General features: G+C 40.9%; 1 protein-coding gene across 6 annotated transcripts in view; it reads left to right on the top strand.

Moving 5' to 3' along the window:
* Nucleotides 1–17,373, top strand: part of C10H10orf67 (chromosome 10 C10orf67 homolog) — a 150,464-nt gene that overhangs the window by 15,947 nt on the left and 117,144 nt on the right. For all 6 annotated transcript variants that reach the window (XR_010146820.1, XM_009458059.5, XM_063781464.1 and 3 more), the window contains 2 exons: nt 7,817–7,960; nt 9,534–9,608. Coding sequence is in view for 5 of the 6 variants with exons in the window: in XM_009458059.5 (XP_009456334.1) it covers nt 7,817–7,960; nt 9,534–9,608 (219 nt within the window). In the remaining variant the exon portion in view is untranslated. The remainder of the gene's footprint in view (nt 1–7,816; nt 7,961–9,533; nt 9,609–17,373) is intronic.

The raw sequence follows: 17,373 nt of genomic DNA, 5'->3' as shown, positions 1-17,373 counted from the left end.
GGTGACAACAGCCTTGACTTCCTGGGCTCGAGTGATCCTCCCACCTCAGCCTACTGAGTAGCTGGGACTACAGGTGTGTGCCACCACAGCTGGCTAATATTTTTTTCTATTTTTTTGTAGAGACAGAGTCTCAATATGTTGCCCAAGCTGGTCCCAAATCCCTGGCCTCGAGTGATCCTCCTGCCTTGGCCTCCCAAAGTGTTGGGAATACAGGCATGAGCCACCAAACCTGGCTATTTGGATTTTTTGTTATAGCTGAACCAAAATCTGATACAAATGTTAAATCAGATTAAGGATGTCTTCTTCTATTTCTAATTAATAAGAGGCATTTAAAAAAATCATGTATGACTGGGTTTGAATACTTTTCATGGACTTATTGAGATGATCATGCACTCATATGGCTTTTCTCCTTTATCTGATGATGTGGTAAAATTTGGTTTTTGAATAGTAAACCATCCTTGACTTCCTGAAATAAACCTAATTGGATCATAATATTTCCTTTTGCATTTCTGCATTATTTGCTATTATTTTATTGAGGATTTATTTTCCTCTGTTTTAAGCGAGATTGCCCTATAATTTTTTTCTTTTCTTTTCTTTTCTTTTTTTTTTTGAGACAAGTTCTTGTTCTGTTGCCCAGGCTGGAGTGCAGTGACAATCATAACTCACTGTGACCTTGACCTCCTGGAATCAAGCAGTCCTCCCACCTCAGCCTCCTGAGTAGCTGGGATTACAAGAGTGCACCACCTTGCCCAACTAATTTTTAAATTTTTGGTAGAGATAGGGTCTTGCTACGTTACCCAGGCTATACTCTATAATACTCTTTTCTTACACTATTGTTGTTCAATCTTGGTACCAAGATCACAGTATCCTCATAAAATGAGAAGTGTTCCCTAGTCTATTCTCTGGAATACTTCACATAAGATTGGGAATATCTATTTCTTCAATGTTTGTTAGAACTGGCATGTAAAACTGTGCTTATTTTTATTGCTATTGTTATTTTGTTATGTATGTATTCCCGTTTTCTTAAATATTCTGGGTCACTTTTGATGTTATGTTTTTCTATTAAAGTATTTATTTTTGTTAAATCTTCAAATTATTGGTATAATATTTATTGTCTTTTATTATTTTTAAGTATTGTATCTGTAGTTATAGTCCTTTTTAAATGTTTAATGTTGTCTGATATTGTCTGCATATCTCCTCTCTTTTTTCTTAGTGACTCTTGGCAGAATTGTCTATTTCATTATTTTTTATTTCAGACACTCAATTTTAGGATGTATTAATCCTCTATATTGTATCTTTATTTTCTAGTTCATAAATTTATTTCCCTATATTTATTATTCCTTATTCCTTTCTGTTTACTCTTTCTTTCTTTTCTTCTTTTCTTTCTTTCTTTCTTTTTTTTTTTTTTGTTCGTTTATGAGACAGGGTCCACTCTGTTGCCCAGGCTGGAGTGTAGTGGCAGAATCATGGCTCACTGCAGCCTTGACCTCCTGGGCTCAAGTGATCCTCCTGCCTCAGCCACTTGAGTAGCTGGAACTACAGGCACACGCCACCACACCTGGCTAATTTTTACAATTTTTTGTAGAGATGGGGTTTCACTCTGTTGCCCAGGCTGGCCTCAAACTTCCGAGCTTAAGCGATCCTCCTGCCTCAGCCTCTCAAAATGTTAGGATTACAGGTGTGAGCCACTGTGCCTGGCTTTTTTTTTTTTTTTTTAATCTCTTGAGTTGGATCTGGGTATCAATTAGGATAGCATATAGCTCCATGTTTAGAAAAAACAACTGCATTGGCTTCATAAAATATCAAGAGGTATAGAGTTAGAGAATCCAGAGTTAGTGCAGTAGCTCTCTGATTTGTGTGATGTAGATTCATTTTATCTTCTCACATCTCCACCATTAGTGCCTGACTTTTGCTGCCCTAGTTCTGATCCAGTAGCAAGATGGCTGCTCCCCTTCCAGCTTCCATGGAAGGAGAATATGGGAGAAGTAGGGAGGAGTGGTAATAGGTATCTTAGGAAAGCAAAAACTTTCCATAGAAAGCCTTGCCATATGTTTCTTTGGCCGTAACTGTATCACATGACCACTTGAACTACAAGGAGCTATAGAGAAGTATTTTAGCTGCGCACATTGCTGCCCCAGACAATGTCATGGTTCCATCAGTAAAGAAGAACCATGATGCCGGATATTGGGCTGACAGCTACCAATGCCTATAGATCATAGATTTTGAGGCTTTCTTCTTCTCTTTTATAGGCAGTTAAAACTACAAATTTCCCACTAACTACATTTTTAGCTCCTACAAACTTTGAAATATAGTATTTTTATTAGTATTTAAATTTAAATACTCGAATTTTTCATTTGTTCATTTCAACTGTATAATAAGAAAGTTATTAAATTTTCAAAGATGCTTTTTAGAATATTTTTATATTGCTGATTTTTAACTTCAGTGCTTTCTTGTTGGAGAACGCAGTCCTTGTGCAACAAATTATCTGCTGTTTGTTGCAATTTGTGTTGAGGCTTTGTGTGAGGTCAGTCTTTGTCATTGTGGCATAGATGCAGGAATTTTTTTTTTTTTTCTCCCCCGAGATGGAGTCTTGCCCTGTCACCCAGGCTGGAGTGCAGTGGTGCAATCTCTTCTCACTGCAACCTCCACCTCCCAGGTTCAAGCGATTCTCCTGCCTCAGCCTCCTGAGTAGCTGGGATTACAGGCGCATGCCACCACGCCCGGATAATTTTTGTATTTTTAGTAGAGATGGGGTTTCACCATGTTGGCCAGGCTGGTCTCAAACTCCTGACCTCGTGATCTGCCCACCTCAGACCCACAAAGTGCTGGGATTACAGGTGTGAGCCAACGTGCCTGGCCAGGAAATTTTTAAAAATCTGTATTTATTAATTATTGGATTTATGTATTTTTTCTATATGAAGGCTTTGGCCATATTGTCCATTTTGTTCAATGTTAATTTATCTGTATCAACATTCTTTGGGCTAGTATTTACCTGGTAAATCGTTCTGATTTCTACACTGACATTATTTCTGTGTTGTGTCTTAGATATATCTCTTATAAATTGTATATAGTTTTGAAAAATCCAATCTAATAATTTCTTTTAATAGCTAATTTATTCTATTAGTATTAATTTTGACTACTGATAAGTTTGTATTTTCTGCCAATTTCTTTTTAAATTTCTCTTTATCTTATTTTTCTATACCTTTTTTCTCCTTCCCTACTCTCCAATGATTGTATTAACTTTTCTTTAGTTTCTATTCTCTCCTCTACTAATAATTAACTATTTTATCTTTATTCTTTTAATGATTAATCTCAAATTTGAACATTCAACAGTTGACTAGAATTTGTAATTTCTACCGTACAGTACAAGAAATGTAGAACCTTTATCTCTAATTGTGTCCTTCTGTCTTTTTTATTATTATTATCAAGTATTTCAGTTGTTTTCTCCTAATATTTTTGCAGTTAACTCTTCATATTGTTTTATGCAATTAATGCTTGTTTAGATTTACTCAAATTTACCAATTTCTTTGCTCATCGTTCTTTCCCATATCTCAGTACTTCTTTCTGCGCTTAATTTTCATTATTTCTAAAGATCTTTTGACCCTTTGTTCAGCAAGGATTATAGTGTACTTAGCATTAATATTGCACAACTTCATGTAAAACGCAATAACCTTGTAACTGTTTACCACCCTCCCGTCTTTTATGCTGAGTATCATATGTATTGCATCTATTATACATACATTACAAACTCATGATGTTTGCTTTAAACAGTGCTGTAAATTTTAAGCTAATAAGAGGAAAGCTAGTATTTTATATGTACCTAGATATTTACAATTTCCTTTGCTCTTTATTATTTCCTGAACATCTAGCTTTCCAGCCCAAATTATTTCTCTTTAGCCTAAAAAACTTTATTTAGCTATTCTCCTACTGTAGGCAAAGAATTTCTGTTTTATTTAAAATGTTTTTACATTGAATATAGAATTCCGGGTTGACAAGTTGTGTTTTGTTTTGTTTTCTCACTTTACAATTGCTCTGTAGGCTTTAATAGTGTCTAAGAAAATAACCATTATTAGTCATTCCAAATGTTATTCCCCTGTATGTAGCTGTTTCTTTTCTGTCTGCTTTCAACATTTTCTTTTAATCTTTGGTTTTCAACAGCTTTATTATTATGTACCTAAGTGTGGTTTTGATGCATTTATCCTGCTTGGATAAATAAATTAAGCATTTACAATCTGCATGTTTCACCAAATTTGGGAGATTTGGAGCCACTAAATATATCTTCAAATATTTGTTCCACCCCACTTTTTCTATCCTCTCCAATTACTTGTATGTTAGACTTCTCATTATTAACTCACAAGCCCCTAAACTCTGTCCATTTTGTAAAATTTTAAAAATCTTTCTTCTTTCTATTTTTTATTGATACATCTTCAAGTTCACAGTTTTTTCTGCCATCTTTGTTCTTCTGTTAAGTACTTTCAGTGAAGTTCAAATTTTGGATATTGTATTTTTCAATCTGGGAATTTGTTTTCTTTATCAAAATTTTCTGTTTGTTGATATTTCCTTTTTTCATTTATTACACCATATTTTTCTTTGCTTCATCATGCATAGTTATAATAACTGCTTTAAGATCTTTGGCAATTCTGACATTTTGGTAATATTGGAATTGGTTTCAATCATCTTTTGTCTTGAGACTGAATCACATTTTCCTGTTTTTTTTTTTTTATATATAATCCAAGTAATTTGGATTATATTGTGGACAGTGTGGATGTTATCTTCTGGGTTCTGATATAGTCCCCTAAAGAATGCTGAAGTTTTTTTGTTGTTGTTGTTATTGGTTTTGTTTTTTTGTTTTTTGTTTTTTTTTTTTTTTTTTGCACACAATTAACTTGTTTGGATTAAAACAAAATTATATCTTTTTTTTTTTTTTTAGCAGCCCAAATCTTGGTTTTGTTATATTATCTCTAGCTGGGCTATTTGCAGTCTGCCCCATGTGTGTATCTCTCAGGGATGAGCCAGAGGTTTGTTCAGAGGTAGGTTTCATTTTTGCTTTTTGCTTTTTTGTTTATGAGACAGAGTCTCCCTCTGTTGCCCAGGGTGGAGTGCAGTAGCACAGTCATAGCTCACTGCAGCCCCAAACTCCTAGGCTCAAGTGATCATCCCATCTCAGCCTCCCAAGTAGCTGAGACTACAGGCTACACACCACCACGCCTGGCTAATTTTTAAATTTTTTGTAGAGATGAGGTCTCACTATGTTGCTTAGGCTGGTCTTAAACTGCTGGCCTCAAGTGATCCTTCCTCCTTGGCCTCCCAAAGTGCTGGGATTACAGGCATAAGCCATCATGCCTGGCTTGTTCAAAGTTTTTACAGTGATTTTAGAGTTCCCCTTTCTGATTTTTTTTTCACCTGGGACCCCACCCAAACACTGTCACTTAACCTCTCAAAGTCTTGATATTCTCACCTGTAAAATAAAACCTCCTATATAGTATGAGGATACTAAAATGAAATTCTTCCCAGGATGCCAGTACACCAGGCATCAAGTTCCAAACTAACTGTGAGTTAGAAACCATTTGCAGATTTTGCAAGGGGAATGTTTCACATTAAACAAATGTCTCTCAGCTTTTGAATCAGATCAAGGACAATAAAGAAGGTCAGGGAATGAAGAGAAAAAACTGCCGAAGCGGACTCTAGAAAGAACTATTGCCATGGTTCTTATGGGAGAAGGGCAGCAGAAGCAATCCTCCTCAACTCAAAGCTAGGAAGGCAGGCTTCAATGGAGCTTGAATGCATTTGCTGCTATTAGAAGACACAAAGGACTGGTGCTTGACTCATGCTTGAGGAAGCCAAAGGGGGCTGTGATGAGAAGATAGAATGGCTTGATTGGGATCAGTCTGCACTTCCAGAGTTATTGGGGTAAAGGATGTGTAATTGTTTCCCGTAAACCATATGTGGCCTTGAGAGAGAGAGAGGTGAAACCAGTGTAGGGTCATTTTGGGTCCTGTCCAGGAGAGTTATCTGGAAGAACAAAGGACCCCTAACAGCAGGGAGAAGAAAGAGGTGAACTCCAGATTCATAGAACCTGAGGAAGGAGTAGCAAGTGACCGCTCAGAGTAGAGAAGCATCTGCTTAGGTCAAGATATAGCTACAAAAGAGAGGGTCCCAGCAATCAGAATCTCTAGAGAATCTACATCAGTGCCCAAGGGAAGAAGAGGAGTTAGTTCTCCTGTCCTGTAGCACCATGGTGAAGCCACCCCACCAGATAGGAACATCCTTGCCCCTCTATCACTGCTGCCTTGTTGCTTGTGGAGATACAGCCACTCGGGTGCTGGTGAGGAGGTGAGCAGAGAGAGCTCAAGGGTGAATCACTCTTTTTCATTACTCTCAGCTTGGAGTAAAGGGAAAAACCTTATGAATGAAGTTGGAAGCATTTTAACTCATATGTGTGTATATATATATATTTATTTAGACGGAGTCTTGCTCTGCTGCCCAGGCTGGAGTGCAGTGGTGCGATCTTGGCTCACTGCAACCTCCATCTCCCGGGTTCAAGCTCCCAAGTGGCTGGGATTACAGGGGCGCACTGCCACACTTGGCTAATTTTTTGTATTTTTATTAGAGACAGGGTTTCACCATGTCAACCAGGTTGGTCTCAAACTCCTGACTTCAGGTGATCTGTCCACCTCAGCCTCCCAAAGTGTTGGGATTACAGGCATGAGCCACCTCACCTGGTAGTTATATTCTAAATGCTACTCTGAGGCTGTATTTGTAGCCATGTAGGACTATGTTCCCATGAATGAATAGAGAAGTCATGGGATTTTGTCGTTTCCATTCAGAGCAGGGGAAGATTACATAGAGAATATATATTTTTTTTAGATCTCTCTTTTTTTCTTCTTTTAAGTTTTTGAAGAGCTGGAGTCTCACTCTATTGCCCAGGCTGGTTTCAAACTCCTGGGCTCACCTGAGTTTCACCCACCTTACCCTCCCAAAGTTTTGGGATTACAGGTGGGAGCCCTAGTGAATACATTTTAAATAGATGGGGGCAGATAAAAATACATTGTGTTTTGATTATTACAAATGGTTCTTAATCAACATGCTGGTTACATATTTAAATGCTTGTGCTAGTAGATTCTCAGCAAATGATGATTCTTGCCTCTCTTTTCTGATCTGAAATCCACATCTTGAGAACTATACCTTTTGAGGTATGACAAGGCCAATATTAACACAGATATTTTCTTCTGTGTGGGAAGAAACTGCTAGGAAACTCTTGTCTTTTAGTCCATCATCATATCTTAGTTTGGCAAATTAATTGTCACTTTGAAAGCCTGGCCATCTAGGATGGAATTACTGGAATTCCACAATGCATACAATCATCTTAAAAATCAGGACAGACCTCTGACCAGGAACCCAGCTTATATGTCCAGAACCAGAGAATGAATTGGAATTTTTACACAGAGGACCTTTACTCTCTATCATAATGTACATTTTTTCCATTTTAATTTAATGTGTGTATATGTATATATATTTTAACTTTTAGGTTCAGGGGTACATATGCAGGTTTGTTACATAGGTAAACTCATGTCACAGGAGTTTGTTGTACAGATGATTTCATCACCCAGATACTAATGCTACTTCCCACTAGTTATTTTCCCTGATCCTCTCCCTCCTCCCGCTCACGACCGTAAGTAGGCCCCAGTGTGTGTTGCTCCCCTCTTTGTGCACATGAGTTCTCATCATTTTGCTCCCACTTAGCAAGTGACAACATGCAGTATTTGGTTTTCTGTTCCTGTGTTACTTTGCTAAGGATAATATTTTCCATTTTTAGATGATGAAATCCCTCCAGGTAGATTTTGGGTTCCTCAAACAATTGCTTCAGTTGAAGTTTGAGGACCGACTGAAAGAGGAATCTTTGAGTCTCTTCACCATTCTGCATGACAGGATCCTAGAAATTGAAAAGCATTATCAACAGGTAAATGTTCTCTTATTTCTTTTGTTTTATGTGGATTGATACTGTGCTTAGATGTGTATGCAGTGCAGTTTAGAATTTAGTAACTTGTGAGGGCAGTGTCACATTAGTTGTGTCTCGTGGTAATTAATACACAGAGCTTCACTATGTGTCAGGGACTTGTGTAAGTACTTAGCATATGAACTGATTTAATTCTCACATTTACCTTATGAAGTAGGCACAATTATTTTCCCTCTTTTACAGATGAGAAAACTGAGGCACAGAAAGGCTAATTAAGTTGTTCAAGGTCACCAGTTAAAAAACAGGAGAGGCCAAGCACACATGCCTCTAATTCTACCACTTTGGGAAGCCAGGGTGGGATGCTGGCTTGAAGCTGGGAGTTCAAGACCAGCTTGGGCAACATCGTGAGACCCTGTCTTTACGAAGAATAAAAGCATGAGCCAGATGTGGTGTTGCAGGCCTGTAGTCCCCAGCTACTTAGGAGTCTGAGACAGGGGAATCACTTGAGCCCAGGAGTTCAAGGCTTCAGTGAGCTATGATCACACCACTGCACTCTAGCCTGGGTGACAAGTCGAGACCCCCGTCTCAGAAAACCAAAAAACAAAACAAACGGACATTACTATTATTTCTGTGCCATAAAAACAAGCAAACAAAAACCATCTTTTGCTGACCACACCATGTTAAGTACCATGCTAAGCCCTTAAAATATATTTACTCTTTAAATCTCTCAAAATGTTAAAATGGAAATCCTACTGTCCGTGATTTACAGATCAAGAAACAGCTTGCCAAGGTTAAGTAACTTGCTTAAGGTCAGACAGATAGTTAAAGGGAGCAATGATATTTAAATTCAATACCATCTGACTCTAAAGCCTATTTGAGGCTGGGAGGCGATGGCTCAGGCCTATAATCCCAGCACTTTGAGAGGTTGAAACAGGAGGATAGTCTGAGCCCAGGAGTTCGAGATCAGCCTGGGCAACAAAGCAATACCCCATCTCTACAAAATAAATTAAAAAACAAATTTTTTTTAGAAAAGTATAAAGCCTATTTGTTGTTTATACTCCATGCTGAAATCAGAATTGATATGAGAATCATGGGTATTATTTTTAATGCACTCTCTTCTATTGTTAATCTAAACAGATCTAATCAAATCGTTTGATTAATCGGAAAATAACTCTAGTTTGCAGACTAGCTCTATAGATTTCTTTTCATGAGCATATTCCATTCAAAAAGTACAAGGACTAGAAGAAGATAGGCATCACAAATAGACTTTACTACTTTTAAAAGCAATTCTAGGAAGGCACTGAAAGACTTTACTCAAGTGAAAAATGAAATGAAGTGTTCAAATTATCTGTATATATTTTATCTATATGATCTCTCTATTGCTTTTGGTTGAGTGTAAGTAAAAATAAAATGTGTCATAATGGCTGCAGGGTGGGAGAAATGATTATGAACTGAAGTTTTCAATAGATTGTGATGATTCAGATGATGTTTTTTTTACTATGAGTCCCTCCCTAGTAGGTGTGGGTCATATTTGGAAATTCATTATGGTGCTTATTGCATTTATTTTTGTTTGCAGAATGAGGATAAGATGAGAAAATCCTTCAATCAGCAGTTAGCTGATGCCATAGCTGTTATCAAAGGAATGTACCAGGTGAGTTTCTGTTTCTGGTGCTGTAGTTGTGGGCAAGGCTAGCTTCAGCTGCTGTGTGCAAGGAGTGGGATCACCTTGGCTTCCCAGTCTGTGTTTCCAGCTCTGAAGGCCTGTTTCCTCGATTTTCAGGTCACCTTAGAGGGATCAGGCCTAGGACTGTTTATGCTCACATTATAATGCTTTCCAGAAACTGGAAAATTCTAATCTGGTATTCAGGACACCTGGGCATGTACCAAAGTAATCCAAAGTTTATTTGGTGAGGCCATAGCTGAATAGACTAAGGTCAGATGGTCCTAAGAGAGAGTTCAGAGAATCTGTAGTAAATTCCAGTGAATGGTCTCTGACCCTTGGTGGATTAACTTTTCTAATGACAGGGACATTTCTATCTGCCAGACACATGCTTCATTTTCCTTCACAATGGGAAAATTCCTGCCTTTAGTGGTTTTCTTAGACTCAGCAAAGACTCTGTGCTTTGTTTAGCATTTATAACTATATTCTCACTTTGCATTTCAGTATACTTCCATAAATAAATTTTTTGCATACTTCTTTTTGGGCACTGTTTACAAGTTTTTTTTATCATAGCACTCAACACATCTGTATTTAATTATGTAATTGCTTGTGAAGTATCTCTGTTCCATGCCAGACTGTCAACCTTAAGGATCTCCTGTGTGTTACTCTCTGCTGTGGTTCTGCCTTTAGCGCTGTGACTGGTACGTAATTAACAACCAGCTACTGATTGCTAAATGCATGAATGGTCACCTGTACCTGTGGCAGACAGTGGTGACGCCTACTCAAATGTCATTCTCTCCACTGCACATTCTCCCCACTGCTTTTTACTGACAGGGGCACTTCCAACTATAGAAGCCAAGGTGCTAGATTCTTCCTCTTCCAGCTCCCTTTTCAGCTATAGCACAGACATAGGCAAAGTCAGGTCCCTAACCAATGAGACCTGAAGGTGAGTTGGCTGTGAGATTTTGGAGGAGGTTGTTCTTTCTCAGTAAAAGGGACTCCTGAAGATATCACTTCACACTGGTCAGAATGGTTATTATTAAAAAGTCAAAAAAATAACAGATGCTGGTGAGGTTGCAGAGAAAAGGGAACACTTGCTTATACACTGCTGATGGGAATGTAAATTAGTTCAGCCACTGTGGAAAGCAGTCTGAAGATTTCTCAAAGAAATTGAAACAGAACTACCATTTGACCAAGCAATCCCTTTGCTGGTTATATATCCAAAGAAAGATAAATCATTCTACCATAAAGACACCTGCATGTGTGTGTTCATTGCAGCACTGCTCACAATAGCAAAGACATGAAATTAACCTAGATGCCCATCAACGGTGGACTGGATAAAAAAAAAATGTGGTACATATACACCATGGAATATTACACAGCCATAAAAAATAATAAAATCACATCCTTTGCAGCAACATGGATGGAGCTGGAGGCCACTATTCTAAACAAATTAATATTGGAACAGAAAACCAAATACTGCATGTTCTTACTTATAAGTGGGAGCTAAACATTGAGAACATATGGACACAAAGAAGGGAACAATAGACACGGGGGCCTACTTGAGGGTGGAGGGTGGGAGGAGGGTGAAGATCAAAAAACTACCTATTGAGTACTATGCTTATTACCTGCATGATGAAATAATCTGTACACCAAACCCTGTGACGTGCAATTTACCCATGTAATAAACCTGTACGTGTACCCTCTGAACCTAAAACAAAAATTGGAAAGAAAAAAAAGGGTTCTCATGGAAGACCCTTTCTTTTTCTTTGCTTGACATTTTATGTCTCCTTCTGATGTTTGGATTTGCTGCAGCCACTGTGAAACCAAACATTGAGATACTCTGGATGTGCTGAAGGTAGCAAAGTGGAAAGATAAGAAGCAGAGGGGTCCTTGGTAATGTCATGGAGCCATGAAAGTAACCCTGGACTTGCCCTGCCTCTGGCCTCTTATTCATGAGATAACAACCCCTCAGTGTCTAAGCCACTGTTAGTTGGCTTTTCAGTTACTTGCAGCTGAAAACATCCCAGGACAGATTGCTCTGCTAACGATCTCTGTGACTCTGTGCCAAACTGTGTTTCCAAAGGCATCTGTGACACTGTCTCCCACTTACCTGCTCTTGTGCAATGTTTCTCTCCCATCAAGAGGTGGAATCTGATTCCCCTCCCTTGAATCAGGGCCGCCCTTAGTGACTTGCTGATAAACACAGAATGTGGAGGAAGTGAAGCTGCGTGACTTTTAAGTTAACGTCAAAAGAAGTCTTGCAAGTTCATCCTTATTCACTCTGAATGTTTCCCCTCTACATTGTCCCTCCCTGAATTGAGCTACCATGCTGACAAAAGCCCATGCCAGATGGAAGATCTACATGTAGGTACTACTGGGTCTCCAGGCTCATCTGAGCCCAGCCTTTGAGTCACCCCAGCCCAGGAGTCAAAAATATGAGTGGAGAAGTGTCCAGATGACTCCAGCTGCCAGCCATGTAGACTCTTTTTATGTGAGGTCACAGGTCTTACAGAGGAGAGATAGGCCATCCCTGCTGTGCTTCTACTAATGCCCGACTCATTGAATTTGTTTTTTTTTTTTTCTTTTGCTTTTTATTTTTGGGTCTTTTTTTTTTTTTTTTTTTTTTTAGAGACAGGGGTCTCACTGTCTCCCAGGCTGGAATGTAGGGTGTGCTCATAGCTCACTGTAGCCTTAAACTTCTGGACTCAAGTGATCCTCTGGCCTCAGCCTCCTGAGTAGCTGGGACTACAGGCATGTACCAGCACACCCAGTTAATTTAAATATATATATATATGAATGACATGGGATCTTGCTGTGTTATCCAGGCTGGTCTTGAACTCCTGTCCTCAAGTAATCCTCCTGCCTTAGCATCCCAGAGTGCTAAGATTACAACCATGAGCCACTGTGCTGGCCTAATTAATATTTAATGGAAGAAGACGGAAGGAAGAAAGAAAAAGAGGGAAGGAGGGAAAATGAGCATTATCTGTAGCAGTTTTATATATATTGATTTTGTAACCAAAAATCTTGCTAAATTCTTGTGTTTATTTTAATAAGTTTTCTATAGACTCTTTGGGGCTTTCTATGTAAACAGTTATGCAACTGAGAATAAATATTTTTTGTCACTTCATTTTTCATCCATAAACCATGTAATCATTTCAGCAGTGGCCTGTCTGGAGCAGCTGCTGCAAAGATGCCGGCTGCAGCAGGGGAGATATGGCCAGGGCTGTACACTCTACTAAGCTGGCAGGAGCCAGGAACAAGCAGGAGCGGTGCTCACCTTCTGAGTTGGTGATGGGGGAGCTCCACGCTCCTAGAGGCAGCTGCAGCTGCCCAGCCATGGCTGCAGACCCAGGCATCCCTGTGCTCTTGGGGGCCTAGGAAGCCCCCCTGCTCCCACAGGCTCGGAAGTGCCTGCTCCTGTTGCCTGGCCTCTCCTCACTCCTGGCACCCACTCTGATTTTGAAGCAAAGTTGTGGCCAAGCCCAGGCGCTGTTATGACCCAGCCAGGTGTGTGTGTGCTTGGGATGGTGCTGACACACCAGCCCTCTGCTGCCTTGGCCCCCTCCAGAGTTTGGGTGCCAACAAGCACGGGAGGGAGGCCAAGGGGGCACTGAGGGTGGCACAGCACAGGCCTGCAGGTGTCCCTTGGCATGAACAGCCTGGGCACCATGAACAGCAGCAGGAAGCGACAGGCTCCTGAGTGGAAAGGGATGTGTCACTGGTGAAGCCCCACCTTCAACCCAGGGATGGCCTGAAGCCTGGGGGCCAGGCTGCCAGTTCCACAGACTGGAGTGAGAACTTATGGTGCTTTTTTCAGGCCCACCTATGGCTGCCCATTGACCAATCAGCATGAGCTTCCTCCCCTCTGAAGCCCATAAAAACCCTAGACTCAGCCAGACTCTGGCAGAAGTGGGGATGACCTGCCTGCAGAGAGGAGTTATTCACTGTGGGGTCTTCTCTCAGCTAAGAGCTGAACAGATATCAGGATGACCTGCCTGCAGAAAGGAGCTACCCACTGTGGGTCTTCTCTTAGCTGGGAACTGAGCAGATGCTGGGATGACCTGCTTGCAGAAAGGAGCTACCCACTTCAGATCTCCTGCAAGCTGTACTGTTGCTCAATAAAGCACCTCTTTGCCTTACTCACCCTCCAGTTGTCTGCATATCTCATTCTTCCTGCGTGTGGGACGAGAACTTGGGACCCACCAAATGGTGGGACTAAAAAAGCTGTAATAAAAACAGGGCTGAAACACACCCCTCGCTCACCACACTGCAGGCAACAAGACGGAGAGAAGAGCTGCAGCCCTTGGGGGCACCCAGACCTAGGAGCTCCCTGAGCCAGTGTTGTGACACCCTCTTTGGGGCTCTGCAGTTCCTGGTGTCTCCAAGCTTCCAGGTGCCACTGTGTTCCCCTATGCCAGCAGTGGAAGCCACTTGTGGTATACCTGGTCCAGCTGCAGCCTTGCAGGGAGCTGGCACCTTTGTCAGCACCTGGTGCTGCCTGCCCTGCTGCAGCTGGCATGCCTAGCTGTGTGTAGTGGCTGGACTCTGCACTCACTCATGCATCCCTTGTCGCTCTGCATCTGGCTTGCCCTTGGCAGGCATGGGATCCAGGCTGGTAGTATGAGCCGAGCACAGCCTGCCAGGCCAAGCAGGTGGAATGAGCACAGCAGGCCTGGGCAAAACTCAGGCGAAAGTGCCACTGACCACAGAGGTTTCTGGCTGGCAAAGCAACACCCCAAGGATCCTGTGACAGCATGGTGGCACATGCTTGTAGTCCTGCCTACTGAGGAGGCTGAGGTGGGAGGACTGCTTGAACCCAGGAGTCTGACGTTACAGTGAGCCATGATTGTGCTGCTATACTCCAGCCTGAGTGACGGAGCATGACCCTGTCTCTAAAAGAAAAAAAAAAGATGCATTTAATCTATCTTATCCGGTATTATTCTTGTTTATAATGAGAGAGTAAGTCAGAATTTCGTGGTTTTTAAAAACATGCTTTTGGCCAGGCTCATGCCTATAATCCTAGCACTGTGGGGGGCCGAGGCAGGCAGATCACTTGGGCTCAGGAGTTTGAGACCAGCCTGGGCAACATAGTGAGACCCTGCCTCTACAAAACATACAAAAAGATCAGCTGGGCATGGGGGCATGCGCCTAGGGTCCTAGCTACTCGGAAGGCCGAGGTGGGAGGATCACTTGAGCCCAGGAAGTTAAGGCTGCAGTGAGCCATGATCATGCCACTGCACTCCAGCCTGGGTGATAGAGCAAGACCCTGTCTCAAAACAAACAAACAAACAAACAAACAAACAAAAAACACATGCTCTTATAGTTCTTTGTGTCTTCTACAATTTCTGGGACATTGATCTATTTCTAATGTATATCAAATGTTCAAAAATATAGCTGAATAATGAATATTACTCTTTGTCCATACGCTTTATACTTCTAGGAGTAGAAAGCTATGAAATGATTAAATTCTTCGTATTCATCAGTTTTTCATAAATATGTGTTGGTTAAATATGCTTAATTGTGGTTAGTTGACTTAAGAAAAAATTGTTTATATTAAATTAAATTAAAGTCATTATTGGAATCTTTGCTTTGGCTTGTTGGCATCACTTTGATCCATGACCTCAGACAGCCTTCCAGATCCTGGCCGCCCAGTTTGTTAAGGCTTAGTCATAAGGAAGAACAGAGGAAAGTTGAAAATAAAACGAAGTGCTATATACACTTTTTGTGGATTGACAAGTATAAATGACTCTCTGCTGCCCTCTGGAGACCAGTTAAGGACACAAGTACCTGTACTTTTTTTTTCAGCTATGAACAAGTTTCTAAATTTATTTAACTTTTGCTTCTGGTCAATCGAATACAGCAAAGATAAAGAGTTGTATGTAATTATGTTACGTAAAAGGGTAGTATCTGTCTTGCTAGAGTCTCTCTGTTGGCTATGTGAGAGGCTATGTTGGGGAAACCCACGTGGCAAAGAATTGAGTATAGCCTCTGGCTGACAGCAAGAAACTGAAGCCTTTAGTCCTATAGCTGAAAAAAAGGTGGATTTTTCTACAAACTGAGTGAGCTTGGAAGCAGATCCTTTCACAGTTGTGCTTCAGATGAGACCGAAGCCCTGGACACCACCTTAATTGCAGCCTTGGGAGACCCTGAACAGAGGACCTACCTGAATTCCTGACCAACAGAAACTGTGAGATAATAAGTTTGTGTGTGTGTGTGTGTGTGTGTGTGTGTTTTAACTTATTTTTTTTTCTTTTTCATTAGAGACGAGTCTCACTATGTTGCCCAGGCTGGTCTCAAACTCCTGGCCTCAAGTGATCCTACCACCTCAGCCTCCCAAGGTGCTGGGATTATAGGTGTGAGGCACCATGCCTGGCCAAACGTGTGTGTTTTAAGCCACTACATTTGGGGTAAAACTTTTATGCAGCACTAGATAACAAATTCATCCTTCATATTTAGTAAGCCATTGAATCCTACCAGTTTTTTGTTGTTGTTTGGTTGTTTGGGTATTTGTTGTTGTTGTTGTTGTTGTTGTTTTTGAAACAGAGTCTTGCTCTGTCTCCCAGGCTGGAGTGCAGTGGCACCGTCTCTGCTCACTGCAACCTCTGCCTCCTGGGCTCAAGCAACCGTCCCATCTCAGCCTCCCAAATCGCTGAGATTATAGGTGTGAGCCACCGTGCCTGACCATCCTGCCAGTTTTTTTACCTCCTAAATCCACGTCTTGTTATTTTGCCTCTGAACTAGTTTCGATAGTCAGCATTGCTCACCTGGCCTGTGGCTGGTGCCTTCTTATCCCTTTTGGTCTTCATTAAGTCCATTGTCTGCCCAGTCATCTGGGTGGTCGTTCAAAACACAAGTCTGACCATATCCTGCCCTGTTTAAATCCTTCAGTGTTTCCTCCATGCCTTTAGGATGAAGTTTAAGTGCCTTAGCATGGCTTAGAAGGTCCTTTTATGTCTTCACTTTTATCTGTTTCCACTTCTTAGCTAAAACTTTACCCTCCCACAATACTGGGCCGTCGCCTGCTTCCCTCAGCTCTCCTCAAGTTATTAACCACCTCCCTGGAATTTTCACATAATATCCCTTCTTGCTCTTTCTCTGCTGTATAATAGCTACAGTGAATTGTATCACATTTACCCAGTACATATTGATCTGTCCACTAGACTCTTCCTGCAGAGCAGGGACCGAGTCTTACTCATCTTTGTATTCTTCTCCCAGCAGACTGCGTGGCACGTAATAGGTTTTTGACAAATTTTATTGAATAAAGGGTTGAATATGATCAAGAAGAGTGTCAAGATATCTCGACCTACACCATGGTACTGGAAATAGATCATGAATTCCTAGTGGAAATTTCCTAGAATAAAGGCAATCCATAATGTCGAGGTCTTTAACTGTTCTTTCACTTACGTTTTGATTCATTTCATCCACCCATTGTCTGATTTTCCAGCACAGGCCCAGAGCCAGTCCTTGTACTCATTGTGGATAATCCAGTGGTCAAGAGAGATAATAAACTTAGCAATTACAGTCCACATTGGAGGTTTGTACCCAGTGGGTGCATAACTCTCTGTCAATTTGGGTGAATAGTTAAGGAAGACTTTTAGGAAAAGGTGATTCCTATGCTGAGCCCTGAAGGACAATGAATATTTGGGGGAGATGGGGAGAAAACAGGGAAAGAGAAGAGAGGGTGGGGAGGTGATAAAAGAGATTTTGAGGAATTGGTTCATGTAATTATGGGGGCTGGCAAGTTTGAAATTTG

Source organism: Pan troglodytes, chromosome 8 (genome assembly GCF_028858775.2).
Source record: "Pan troglodytes isolate AG18354 chromosome 8, NHGRI_mPanTro3-v2.0_pri, whole genome shotgun sequence".
NCBI classification, from domain to species: domain Eukaryota; kingdom Metazoa; phylum Chordata; class Mammalia; order Primates; family Hominidae; genus Pan; species Pan troglodytes.
The sequence above is the reverse complement of the archived record's forward strand: the minus strand, read 5'-3'. Positions and strand labels throughout refer to the sequence as shown.